Raw genomic sequence first — 14,041 nt, forward strand, 5'->3', positions numbered from 1 at the left:
AATAATAAGATGATTGAAGAAATATATAGCACTTGCCTTGATAGGAAGACGAAATAACAGAAATAAAGATTCTGGTGATGAAGCCTCCGGGCGCAATAGTGATAAGAAAAATAATAAGGACAGAAAAATAAGAAGATAACATTGTATAGAGCTTTTTGTAGATTGTCGTATTAGTTTTCCGGACAATATATTTTTCTTACAATGATAACACAATCTCATTATTTATAGCTAGGTCTAAGGGAAGAAGTCCTAGTATCGTGCCTTTTAATGTCAATTATGAGGGTCATTGATGAAAATATAGCGGTAAACATAAATGTCAAGTTCCTTGTAACGGGCAACATACTTAATGCTGTGAAATATTCTCCATTAAATGCTACCGGGAAAAGAGTATTTATTGCATCCTTATGAACGTTATCCTTTTTGGCGACAAACGGAGATTCTGGTTATCCCAATCTTACGTTCCACGTGTTCCTATTTTGAGCGGCCATATAACACTGCATATTTTATCCTGTACAATATTTACATAGTTACAAAAAAAAATGAAAAAAGAAGATAACACTAAGTTCGAGGTGAAATTGGGAACAGACTAAGGGCTTAAAGACAGTTTTAATTCGTGATACGAAAACTAGGACCCTAAAATAAAGAAAGAATGATAGGGATGAATTACCAACTTTCCCTTTTCTTTTGTGTTTTGTTCATTTTTCCTTTTTTGGAATTAACCAACAAATTCTGGAAATATGAGAAGGGAGAATATCTTTCCACAACATATAAAAATCCGATTCAGTTAAATAACTACAAATTTCCAAAATGATAAAGTGTGGTAAATTTTATTATGCATTAAAAAACAAATAAAAAAAGGTTTTTAGTTTCTGATATTTCTTCACTATATATATTTGGTGCTAAAATGAAAGTTTCTGACAAGTAAATCAATTCATGGAATTAATTAAATCACTATCCCACACCATCAGTAAAACAAATAGAATAATAAAATCCACTGCATAAAGTGTCGGCAATTGCAGTGAAAGTTCAACGATAATGACCTCATGTTTACCTTAAATGTCGTTAGTTACAACAAATTACTGCTAAGAGTAGTTTAATTTCATTCGTAAACCAACTTTATTCTCTTTAAAAATCAGCTGTCGATTAAATAAATAATAAGTCATATCACAAAAAAAAAAAAAATCTGGTACTAAATCAGGATTACTCTATTTGTTTTTTTATTGCAGTATAGTCTAGATTGGTGTTTTGTTAATTTTCTACTATTACAGTGACACAATATTCTATGAATACTCCATTACTACTACTAGTTACATCTCACCCACTTTTTATTATTTTCTTTGCATTTGGATTATGGGGTAACTTTAATTGGCGAAAAAACCAAGAATATTATTGTGCAGTGTGTTACATAGAAACAATAAAAAACCTCTGACCTCTGAATTCTAGGCTTATGTCTTCCAAAGAATAGAATCATCCATCTACTTTTCTCTCTCTCTCTCTCTCTCTCTCTCTCTCTCTCTCTCTCTCTCTCTCTCTCTCTCTATTACATCCCGCAATCTTCGCAAGTTTGAGGTATTTTTCTTGATTTTTTTTTGTTAAAGTTTATTTTACACTTTTTTATCTCCCCCACTGATGGGAGCTTTCAATCAGTTGTAAATCTATTGACCTGAAATGGGTATCATCTGAATCGGTTGATGCAGAGATTTTTGCAGTAAAGTTACTTTTTTGGGGGGGCTTGAAAATGGAATTTTGTATATTTGTCTATGTGAATTGCAGAATTCTTACTTGCTTGATCACTGAGGTTCTTTAGCTGATCATTCTTGGTTTTAATTTTTTCTCCTTTTTTCATCTTTTCGGTTTAGCCGTGTTTGACACTGTTATATGAACGATTGCTTTGCTTCTCATTAAAGAATTAGGATGATAACAACTATATTCCTTTTTTTTGGGGGGGGGGGGTGTAGGAGGGGATGTTTAGCTGTATTTTTAGTGCTTTTTTTGAAATATCCCTTGCTTTTAATTAGGATATCAATCACAAACTAGTTGGAGTTGGTAATATGAATTTTCGCTATCAATGTTTTGCGCAATGTAGTCAATATTGTGAGATTCAACATAAATTAACTAGCTTTATGTTGACTCAATCTACTGCAACTGGTAGTGTAAGCTTATGTAGGATCCAAAGTTCACACTAGGAGAGTTTAAGATTAAGGATAAAGAAAATACTTTTCTGTAATCCCTGAAAATTGTAGTATCCATTTCTTTTGTTACCCCATAGGATCTGGTGTTTTCAAAGTAAGTTTTTGCAATTGGTTGGGTGCTGGGTAGCTTGATTATCCCAAAGATGTATTTTTTTTTCTCATCTGACTTCTCCGTTTTGCACGCTCTTATGTCGAATTTAATCTGAAAGCCCTTTTTTCATATACCCCACCTGTGCAAGTCATCCTTTCTCATTCTTCCGAAACTGCAATTTTGCAAAAATTATGTTTCACTCGAGGTAGACCATCCATCTATTTATATATCAGTCCTTATCTCATAGTTGTTCTTTACTTTACAGGTGACAAGCAGCGATACTTTTTTAAAAATTTCTTCTTAAGATCTTGGTCAAGAAGGGCATCAACTCGTTCAGGATTTCCTGAAGAGGGAGGGTGCCCAATTACATTTCTTCTTCATCTGCCTGCTGAAGCTCCTCTATCAATTTCCTTTGCTTATTCCCAAGTTCCTATTGCCTCAATCATGAGAGTTGGAGGATTTCCAGTGATACGTGTGGAAGGTTTTTGAGTAATCGACATTGATTGAAGACAGCATCATGGGTGCAGTTTGTTGCTGCTTGCGAGATGAATGCGAAGATTTTGCCAATCCAAACAGCTCAATGTATAGGAACTGTTTATGCCTTCGATCATTTGTTCAAAATTTCTTCCACGTGGTATGCTTTTTCCGCTATGTTGTACAATCTTCTTCTTTTCTCTGCTTACCAGTATTTCACCCCGCTGCAATTAACCTTTCAGTACATCCAATTCATAACTGATCTCACTGTTTATTTTTTTTTGAATATTCAACCTCTGTGTCCACTGATCTAATTAAGAGTGGTTCAAATTGAACTTGTCATCGTTCTATTGTCGAATTTTTAGCAGCATTTTGATATGTGAACTGATAAGGTGGCTTGAGCAGAGAGACTTAGGATCATTTTCTTTGACTTCGTGTGAAATAGAACTGCACTGATTTTGTAGCTACAGTTAATTAGCTTGGTGGCAGTTTGTTCGCAAAAGCTCAAGAAGATGGTAGCCAACTCCTACTGTTAGGAAGAAATCGCATAAATTCGGAAAGCCTTGTCCATAAGACTCCTTCATGGCTTTGCAAAGACTTCACTGGCAATGAGACAACTTTATGATTCTCTGTGACTGTTCATCAAAAGTTCATGAATGGAACATGAAGAATTACATACTGCAAAATCATTTCAGTATTTATTATCTAGACTTAAATATGTAAACCCATTATCTTACAGCAATAATAATCACTCTCCTTCATTTGCCATAGAATTTAGAGCACTCCATCTTTTCTTGTGCAGTATACATCATTGTTTCACAGAGGAGAACAACATGCCATTCTTTCATCAACTCAAGGTACAACATCTTTGAGTTCTACAGCATCCCTTGATAACTCACTATCTGATATATACCGCTCTCCTCCGAGACCACTTCCTTACGATGCCGATCCCAGATACTTCCGCTTGCAACGAGATGGACTAGTCTCAAGAAGGGAGAAAGGATCAAGTCACTCGCTTGAGGAAGCTGAACCACTACGAAGAAGTGATATTGATGATGAATCCGAATCTCTGAGTACGGGTAATAAATGGAAGGAGTCTGCATGTGAAGAAGGATCAAAAGAATACAATTCCAAATCGTTGAAAATCTCAACAGCTAAAACAACTACTGAATTTACTCAAATTTGTTATTCTTCAGAAGATGAAGATGTCTGCCCGACATGTCTCGAAGGTAGGTCATGCTTCAGGTGTTTTCTGATCCATCTTATTGCACTTCATTACAGAGTTATCTATGCACTCCATCTTATTGCACTTCATTGCAGAGTAATCTATGCTTCAGATGTTTTCTAATCCATCTTATTGCACTTCATTACAGAGTCATCTATGCACTCCATCTGCTAAAATAACTGTAAAACATTTCCACATCTCGCCCTCTTCCCTCTAGTATCATAGGTAGACAGTATTCTTTCTAGCGGGCAATAGGAAAAATAGTACAGTAGTCGCTCCTATAATTTGGGTCTTCTTAAACAGTTTGGTTTCCATTAAATAGTTTAGTTAACTGTTTACCAAAATTCAGGAATATCTTGACTATTAATTTCATGTTCTTGATGATACTCTCTGTTTCAGAATATACAGAAGAAAACCCAAAAATAATGACAAAATGCTCTCACCATTTCCACTTGGGTTGCATATATGAGTGGATGGAGAGAAGTGACAACTGTCCAGTATGTGGCAAGGTAATTATGATATCCTTTGCATTATATAGCTACCAAATAGATGTTTTTGTTTGACTTTGTGTTGATGTTGAGCTTGCCCTTTATATGCTACTGTACTGGAAGCAATTACCAAAACCTTCTGGGGAAAAGTATTCATGTGTTATTTTCTGTAGCAGTATTAACTGATGTGGTTAACGATTTACTGTGCTTTCATAAGCTGCCTAAAACCTCTCAACAACCGCATTAATAAATTTGACAAAATTACAGTAATGTATACATTAACATTTTATGTTGCTCAGCTAAAGGAAGTAACTAAATTAGTGGGCTTCATTTTCCTTATGGTAGAGTACGAACTAGGACATGGATAACTTGGGAAGGAGGGGGCGCATACGCCATGCTTTACCGTTATACCATAAACTTGCCAAGACTACCCAATGTTCCCCGCTATTGCTACTCTCCTGCTTTTTCTCCCTGTAATTTTTTCTTGGGTGTTTGTTCAATATGTGCTTTGCTATCCGTCCCATGAGTGCTTACCCGTAGGCAAACAAAATAGTGGAAGGCTGCTAGAATCATGCGGGTCAGTCATCCATTGGGAAGACAGGAAATTTTGTCACTTCCCTTTGAGCTGAAGGCTGAACAGTTTGTGGTCCATGGCTCTAGTTTGTGATAACCTAAAATCTTGTGTGTGTTTTTCATTTATGTGATTGCGGCTGTTTCCTTTAGGAGAATGAGGAACCAGAGGTTGTAACATACATTTTTTAATGTTTAATCTTATAGAAGATAATCCTGGTATAATGCCATTAGAAGGTGTTATAATGGTTATCATTTGGAGGGTTAGTCATCATTAAATTTAACTCAGCCACCAAGCAAGTGCCAAAAGGAAAAGATTAACTTATATAAATGATTATACTTTGGCTTTTGAAGAATGGCGTCATAAATATTACGTCTGACCGTGATGAATATCGTATTCCCTGTGCTTGCTCTCCCACAGTGAGTAAAATTTCATTTTTAAGAAACAAAACCCGCGTTTGGTGTGGTTCAAAAACATACCATTGAAGTATTAGTTTGACGCTTGAATTGGCTTTAAGTGGTCTAAATGTGTGGTAGAACTTTACAAAATCAGCTTTTGCTATCACCTCTAGTGATCAGTTGTCTAGAGATATGAATTTCTGAAATTCATAATTTATATTATTGCCTTGTCAATGAAGTTATAGTAACTTCACATTTAAATGGTCTGGAAATGATTAAAGCTCTTATTTGGTAGTTAGCGGGCTGCTTTGCAATTTGGCTGAAGCATAGTATAAATCAAGTTGTCTTTCAATTCTGCACCTTTTGTATGCAAAATTTAAAAGCATTTCTCCAAGTGGGCGGGTTGATAAGTGATGAATCACTGTAACTCTTCCTTGCCCTTGATTAAAAAAATAAACAGAAAATACATCCGGGAAGAGTGAGAATCAAAATGGAAATAAGAGTAATTTGGAAGTTCATAGATAGTAAAATCGATTCAAGAATCCGTATCATCTTTTGTCATACAGTAAACTTTTAAGGGTGGAAATGATATTTCCCTTCTACCTTCTATCTATTGTTTGCTTAAACATTGCTTAAACATCAGAAGACATCTAGGAAATTAATGGAAAGATAATTATGGTGAGGAGCTGAGTATTTGAGAGCATGAGAAGTTGTTCCATCTCTCTAAGAACCTCTCTTATTCGATGTAGATTTTGATGTTTCAAAGTGTCGTTAAGTAAATTTCATTACATTCATATGTATATAACACATTATAGTATATGAATATTCTTTCTAATTAAATGACCTCTTTGCTTTGTAGGTAATGTTATTCGATGAGACGCCATGATCATTGCTCTCAAAAGGCTCCGGTCGTGGATGAAACCAGCCAGAGATGAGGGCAAATAACTAATAAACCAGAAAAACTAATGTAAAGTCATTGTGAATATCCATCCAGCTAAACGTGTGACCCTACTACATCAGTAAAAATGAAACTAGTGTTAATATAAACTCTGTTTGGGACTTAAAGAGTTCATATTGATCATTGATGCCACAAAAAGCAGTTTTCAAAGCACTGTATGTAATCTTGTTTTGATTTGATGAATGATTTATCACCTTATATAGCACATTGGTCTTACTTTCACATCTACCATATCAATGTTGGTACAGTTGTCTGTAAAATGGTGCATCACTACACTATCATTTATAATCTTCTCTTCCTCGCTCTAATTGAAACCTTATTCTTGAATACCAGACATTCAGCACGATCACAACTTGAAGAAATAAGTCTTTCGTTGAAGAAATAAGACTTTCACGAATTTAAATGAATTATGTGTCAATGGTGATTACTTTGAGCATTATTATGTTCAAGATTCAAAAGAAACACAAATTATATTAGGATGATAGTAGAATTTTACTACATTAAGAATCTTAGTTATACGGCAGAATTCTCTCTACCTTTTTGGAAAATGAAACACGAGTGATAGTGCAAGATAATCAAGTTATCACAAATACTTATTATGGAGTCCCATTCAATGGCGGGTCAAGGACCTAAAGCCAAATTTAAATGAGAGGCATTTTTTTATGTATTTTTTGTTTATAACATAGTACTTTTATAAGATATAAAGTCTTCAAATTCACATAAACATCTGAAGGGTAAATTTATATTATGCATGGTTAATTCAAGTTAATAAGATGTAAGTTATGTGTTCGCAATATGTTATCTTGGGTTTTGTCGTAAATTATTATTTACTAATATGAATATTTGAGTAGTTTAATTCAAAGTTTTAAAAATATTTTCACTATTAAAAAGTATCAGTATTTCTAATTTTCTTAATAAAGATTTTGTATTTTTTTCTAGGAATTTTAATGTTGTCTAAGCTAAAATAATATCAAAAAATCTATTAAAATTTTTTGGGGCCCCAAAAGTTTGGGGGCCTAAAGCAAAAGCTTTATTATCTTCCCCTGAGCCACTCCTACGGGTGTCAATGGTTCCATTCAGCCAGTTATTTTATAAAATTTGTACCATACTAATTTTTCGATTACTCTATTATGTATAACCAAAATTAGACTTTCTGAAACATTCCAAATTTATAGTATATGAATATTCTTTCTAATTAAATGATCCTTCCGCAGGTTCACCTACAAAAACCTTGTTACGACTTCTCATTCCTCTGGTAAAGTTGAATTTGTACGTGGTTCATAGACAAGCGAATTGATTTGATCCCAAAATGATAAATAAATTAAATAAAAATATAAGGCTTAGCATTGAAATCGATATAAGACAGCAGATAGCTTGGTTCCGAGAGCAGAGCTTCCGAAGGCAATAATAAGAATATCAATAAACGAGAAATAAAGTGTTATTCAGCTTAGAATAATTTGTAGCATAAGTTTGTTAGAAAATTCATGTCCTTACAATGGCCATTGAATCACTATTTATAGTTGCACCTAGGGAACAAGGTTCTAGCATCAAGCCCCTCTTAAATGACAATTATGGGGGCCATTAAAGAATGTGTAACGGCAGGCTATGAATGCCAAAATTCTCTAAAACGGACTGTGTATTTAATACTGCAGAATATTTTTCATTGAATGCTATCAGGTGATACACATTTGTTTGTCTTCATTAGCAATATTTTTTTGGGGCCTTCCCGGTGTCAACCGATGCTGCTTCCCCCGATCTTGATTTCCACCTGTATCGCTTTTCGTCTGTCTCCAAATCCACGTGTCGCTCCATTATACGAGTATTTAATATGAACCGATTTTACCCTATACAGATAGTTCCCCTGCTTTCCGGTGGCACACCTTTGTGTCATCGGGAAATTGGTGAATCTACCTTTCTTGGCGGGAAATTTTCTGACTTCCTCTGAAAAGTTTTTGACGCTTGATTAGATGCACGTCTCTCCGCATTTAATGCCCCGAACACGCGTCACTCCATGATTTAGTAATACTTTCGTTGGTTCTCGAGGTAATCATGGCCACGATTTTAGTCGCCTATTCCTTTACTTATACGCCTTATTTTTCTTCTTTTACACTTCATAATTTTTCGAACTCTTTCGACTTTTTTTACTCAACTTTCTCTTGAATTCTTACTTCCTTCTATTAACCATGGCCTCCTCCTCCAGGAACTCCAGCTCTTCAAAAAAATAAAGAAAACATCGATGATGATGCCCCTCCTACGGTGAGCACCATTATTCCCAGAAGGCTCAGTACAGCCAAGGACTTTGAAGAGAAGTTTCCTTTTGCTAAATCCCGTACATGGGTTGTTGGTGTGTATCCTTCTTCCACTGTCCTTCTATAATTCCCGCTGTAAAGAGGATTGTGGTTGCCATGATTTGAACATCATTGCTCCTGATCTGGCAGAGTGAGTAACCTTCCCTAAAAAGGGTTTTACGTACATTTACACGTACCCCTTCACTTTGGGCCCACTCTCGTTGGGCGGGGGACTTGACCCTATAATCTTGGAGTTTTGCTTTCGTTATCAAGTCTGTTTGGTGCAAGTGAGTCCTTTTGTGTGGCGGACGGTAGCCTGTTTTCGATGAATATGCCAAGAGACGGGGGAAGAGCTCTCCCTAGCTCGAATAATGAACCTTTACTCCCCCAAGATTTTCCTTGGGGGAGTGATAAGCTTTAGCAAACATAGTCACCACGCTTTGCTCACCAGCATGGATGATGACAACGATCGTGGATGGATGGAGCGGTTCGTTGTAGTTTCCACCATTGATATCATCCCGTACACAACTTCATCCTTCCTTGAGTCATGGATTCATACACGTAAGTTCAACGTCTGTCTTTTCTCTGATTAAAGGTTGTTTTATGCTGTTACTGATCCCTTTCCATTATTTCAGCAACTCGGTGGACACCACCAAGGGTTGAAGGCTTGGACTAGTGGGTCCAGGAGATTTTTGATATTACCACGCCTGAGACCCACCGATGAAAAGAACCGGCCCTCAAATACGGGTGGAAGGCCAAAAATCATGGTAAGTTGATTCTTGAACTAATCTTGTTTTTACCTCACGTATAAGAAAATTGGCTAACTTCTCTTTCATTTGAATTCAGGTCTTCCGCAGGGCTCTGTTACCGTACCCGAGGAGGACGTTTTGATTGATCCCATAGATGCGACGAGGTTGCTGTAGGAGGATTTCAACTGAATGGGCGCCATCTCGAAGTCCCCGGCCGGAGAACAAGCAACAAAAATGCGACATTCCTCTACGGAAGAGGGTAAAAATAAAAGGGTGAAGAACGTCGCGCCGAGCCAGCCGCAGCCACTGTGGTGATTGATGATAATGGGGGGAGCCAGTGATGAAGGGGCTTCCCTATAGAGGAGACGATGACCTTCATCAGCTCAACAAAATGCTCAATCTGAAGAGCTAATAAGACCAACCAATGACGACGTCCAAGCGCTCTAAGGAAAGTGTGATATAGTGGAGGATGCCAATTCTCGCTTCCGAGCCCCAATCGCTGCTCCTAGTGCTGTGAGGCTGGGTACCAGGCCTCTTCCGTCTTTGGGAGCAACCAATAACTAGCACTGCTTTTGCTGCAACTACTTCTCAACCCACAACGCCATCAACTTCATCTCCTTCTTCCCCAGCCATGCCTTCACCACCAGTAACTGCTACATCATCCCCACCAGCCGCAGACACCCGAGAGGAGGATGTCCCCCTTCCCCAGTCCCCAGACCATGGGAATTTGAGGTATAACTATTCGCCCCCTCTGTAGATCCTCAAAAGAGGAGGAACGTATCCCTCTCGATCTCTACCAAGTACCATCTGCTGTCCCAGCTGGTGAAACTTGCCAATTACCTGAAGTCGCTGGCTTCAAAGAAAGATATGAAAAAAATAAACTCTCTTTCAGGGGAGTGTATGATAAACAACGCCATGCACAAAGCAGCAATGGCATGATATTTGTTCCTCTTATTGCTTCTTCTTGTCTTGTTATGACAGGATTTATGATTTGAGTTTTTGCTTTGCAGGCTAACTTCCTTGCTTCCGAGGACCATCAAAAGTTGATCCTTGATAAAGAAAAACTCACGTCCGAGCGGGATCAACTATTGGCCGAGCGGGATCAAATTGTTGCCCGCCTCCCGGCACTGGAAGCACAAGCTGCCAAAGCAGTTGAGTTGGAGGTTCGGTTGCAGCAGAGTGAGTATCCAAAATGTTGTTCTTTCCGTTGCTGAGCGTGAGGCTGCCTCTACTAAGAAGTTGAATAATTTGGAGGTAGCCTTGAACTCCAAAGCTGAAGAAGTTATTACTGATGAGGAGAAGCATGCTTAGATGGAAGATAAGTATAAGAGGGTCATGGAGCACAATAAAGTTTATAACTCCACTATCTGTGACCTTGATCTCAGCCTTCAGGCCGCAAGATCCCAGCGGAATAGCCTTTTGACCGAGGTTGATCAGCCTAAGTAAGAGCTTTAGCACCAAGCATATTCCCTCATTATTGAAAAAACATATTCTATGTATAGAATGAGGAGAAAAATCCTGGAAGAGTCCAAAGCAAGCGTCATTGATTTTGATGCCGGGATCGCTAAGGCTCGTGAGCTAGAATCAACTGCCCAAAGGGGCCTCCCGGTTCAACCTGATGCAACTAACTCTTCCGATTCCGATTTCGAGTTCTCGGGAACTGAAGAAGAACTTGAAGGGGGTGATGATGGAGGTCAAGATCCCAAGTCGGCGGCAGATCTGCCTACTTCTCTTACGGGCGCAGATGTTTCTCTTCCCCCGGGTTTTGGGGATGCAGTAGTTTAGTTTTTTGCTTTCTTTCCCCTTTATTTTTCGTTTTATACTTTTACACTTGTGCTGTTTGGCACGTTTGTTATATAAAAGTGCTTCTTTTGTTGAAGCATTGCGCATATTTTTCTTTTTGCATCGAGGGATACAAGGCTTCGGGTGCATTTTTCCTTGATAGTATTTGGGTTCGAGGAACAAATTTTTCTGGAACTAACCCTTTACTTTGAGGGTTTCATAAGAGAGGGACCTCTTATGTTTACGGTGCTCTTAAAGAGCACGTCTCCTTTCATTCTGGCACTAGCATTTGAAGTACTTGATTAACTTTCAAATGATAAAATTAATTCATCATTTTGACAAGAAACAAGATAAAAATGAAAGGACTTTATTTTATTCTTCCATTTTCAAAAGTACATAAGCATTCGTTGTGCTGAAAAAATTGCGGTTGCTTGTGGATAACTTATACAACTTGTTTCTAGGGGATTGGTCGTGCAGTCCCCAGTCCCAATGATACTTCTTTGTTCCCGGTTTCTCGTAGTCCCGATTTATGTGGCAGTCAGGTTGCCGTATTCTCATATCATTCCCCCAGGTGTTCGGATGTGAAGAATGCGAATTGGAATACTAGAAGTCTTACTCCTTTGATGATTCCACTAGTGAATGGTTGGATAATCTTTGGTCTGATAGCAAGATTCATTTCCCGTTAGGAACTTTGTTCCAAGAAAAAGATTATCTAACCACCCCAGTGGTGAATGGACACTCGTGAACGGTTGGGTAGCTTTGGTTTGATAGCAAGTTTTGTTTCCTGATAACAAATTTGCTATCAAGCAAAAGGCTATCTAACCATCCCGTAGTAGTTCATTGTTTCCATGCCTTGTCGCTTGAAGGTCTTATTTATGTTGATGGTGCTTCCTTTGTAGCTTTCCGTTGTAACCTTGTTAAAAACCTTGCCAGAAAAACCCAATTGGGAAAAAATCTGGATGAGGAGAAAAAGAGTGCAGCACATACTTTTAATATAGGCGGTGCTCATCAGCAATAATACCTTTTGAGGTGTGCCACATTCTAGTTGCTAGGAGATTTTACTCCGTCTTAATTTTCCAGTTCATATGATCCTTTCTCGGTGATAGCTAAACCTGGTAGGGCCCTTCCCATATCGAACCCAGCTTGCATGTGTTGAGCTCTCAGGTGTTTTGAGTCACTTTTCTTAAAATCAAGTCTCCCACTTTGAAATAACGGAGATTGACTCTTCGATTATAATATATTTTCATTCTTTGTTTCTGGGTCGCGATCCTTATATGCGCTAAGTCCCTGTGTTCGTCAAGTAGCTCCAATATAATCAGCAAAACTTCGTTGTTTGCTTCCTCGTCCGCCCGGAAATATCTCATGTTAAGCTCTCCCACTTCCACCGTGATCAGGGCTTTCGCTCTATACACAAGAGAGAAAAGCGTCTCTTTTGTGCTCAATTTGGCTGTTGTTCGGTACGCCCATAGTACTCCCGGTAACTCTTTGGCCCATTTGCCTTTGGATGCTTCCAATCTCTTTTTGAGATTTTGAATAATCACTGTGTTTGTTGATTCCGCTTGGCCGTTTGCGCTCGGGTGGTATGGCGAAGATGTGATTCTTTTGCTGTTCAAATCTTCAAGGATTTTGGTGAACTTTGTGCCTATAAATTGTGGCCCGTTGTCGCAGGCTATTTCCTTTGATGTTATGAATATTCTCCCATAGGAAATTGACCTTTCACGCTCGCTATTTTTCTGGTAGGGACCTGCTTCAACTCGTTTAGAAAAGTAATCAGTCAAAATCAAAAGAAACCTTACCTTACTGGGAGCTGGCGGCAGCGGACCGACTATGTCCATCCCCCATTTCATAAAGGGCCAAGGCGACAATACCGAATGCAGTAGTTATGCCGGTTGATGCACCAACGGTGCATGGCGTTGACACGTGTCACATTTATGAAATATGCCTTAGCGTCTTGTTCCATCCGAGGCTAGTAATATCCTTCCCTAAATAACTTTAACACTAACAAGTCCGCACTATAGTAATTTCCAAAAATTCCTTTGTGAACTTCTTTCATGATGTAATTAGCGTCGGAGGCTCCTAAGCATCGGCCAACGAGCCTTGTAAAGACTTCCTATATAATTAGCCTCCCCTAAAGCAGTAACGAGATGCTTTGGTACGGAATACTCGGGATGCCTTTAGGTCTTCGGGAAGTTTGCCATGCTCAAGATAGTCGATGATCTCATTTCTCCATTCCCAGACAAAATTGGTCATGTTTACTTCATAATAACCATCCACATCCAATACCGAATGCATAAGTTGCACGACCATATCGGAGTTTGATCCCTTTATTTTCGTGGACGAGCCTAGATTGGCCAGTGTATCTGCTTCCACATTTTCTTCTCTTGGGCTGTGGGTGATTGACCATTCCCTGAATCGTGCAAGCAAAGTCTGGACTTTCACCACATATTGTTGCATGCATTCCTCTTTGGTGTCGAAGATACCGTATACCCAATTTACTACCAGTTGAGAATTGCATTTGATTTTAATGACCTTGGAGTCCAGTCCCCGGGCCAATTCAAGTCCTGTAGTCAAAGCCTCATTCTCGACTTCATTGTTAGTCAAGGGAACAATTCTTATGGCCTACCTCAGGGTTTCTTTCGAGGGAATAATTAGTACTACCCCAAGCCCGGATCCTTTCACGTTGGAAGCTCCGTCGGTGAACAAGGTCCAGACTCCCGATGTTATTTTCGACGCCATCACTGCTTCCTTGGTGGCCAAATGCAGCAGTTCGGGACTGAAATCGGCCACAAAGTCGGCTAAAACTTGTGACTTGATCGTAATCCTGG

At 38.5% G+C, this 14,041-nt stretch overlaps 1 protein-coding gene across 1 annotated transcript; it reads left to right on the forward strand.

The window, feature by feature from the left end:
* The first annotated feature begins 1,368 nt into the window (after positions 1 to 1,368).
* LOC107824143 (E3 ubiquitin-protein ligase At3g02290) lies at positions 1,369 to 6,627 on the forward strand. Its single transcript, XM_016650881.2, has 5 exons — positions 1,369 to 1,569; positions 2,549 to 2,917; positions 3,560 to 3,986; positions 4,382 to 4,491; positions 6,299 to 6,627. Exons 2-5 carry the CDS (start codon positions 2,801 to 2,803, stop codon positions 6,323 to 6,325), a joined length of 681 nt encoding a protein of 226 aa, XP_016506367.1. The 5' UTR covers positions 1,369 to 1,569; positions 2,549 to 2,800; the 3' UTR covers positions 6,326 to 6,627.
* The last annotated feature ends 7,414 nt before the right edge of the window (positions 6,628 to 14,041 follow it).

Source organism: Nicotiana tabacum, chromosome 3 (assembly GCF_000715075.1).
Source record: "Nicotiana tabacum cultivar K326 chromosome 3, ASM71507v2, whole genome shotgun sequence".
Classification (NCBI taxonomy): Eukaryota; Viridiplantae; Streptophyta; class Magnoliopsida; order Solanales; family Solanaceae; genus Nicotiana; species Nicotiana tabacum.

Coding starts and splice junctions, on each gene's coding strand:
- LOC107824143 (XM_016650881.2), top strand. CDS start 2,801: ATGGGTGCAGTTTGTTGCTGCTTGCGAGATGAATGCGAAGATTTTGCC. Junction 2,918..3,559: donor TTCAAAATTTCTTCCACGTG/GTATGCTTTTTC, acceptor TTTCTTGTGCAG/TATACATCATTGTTTCACAG. Junction 4,492..6,298: donor ACTGTCCAGTATGTGGCAAG/GTAATTATGATA, acceptor TTTGCTTTGTAG/GTAATGTTATTCGATGAGAC.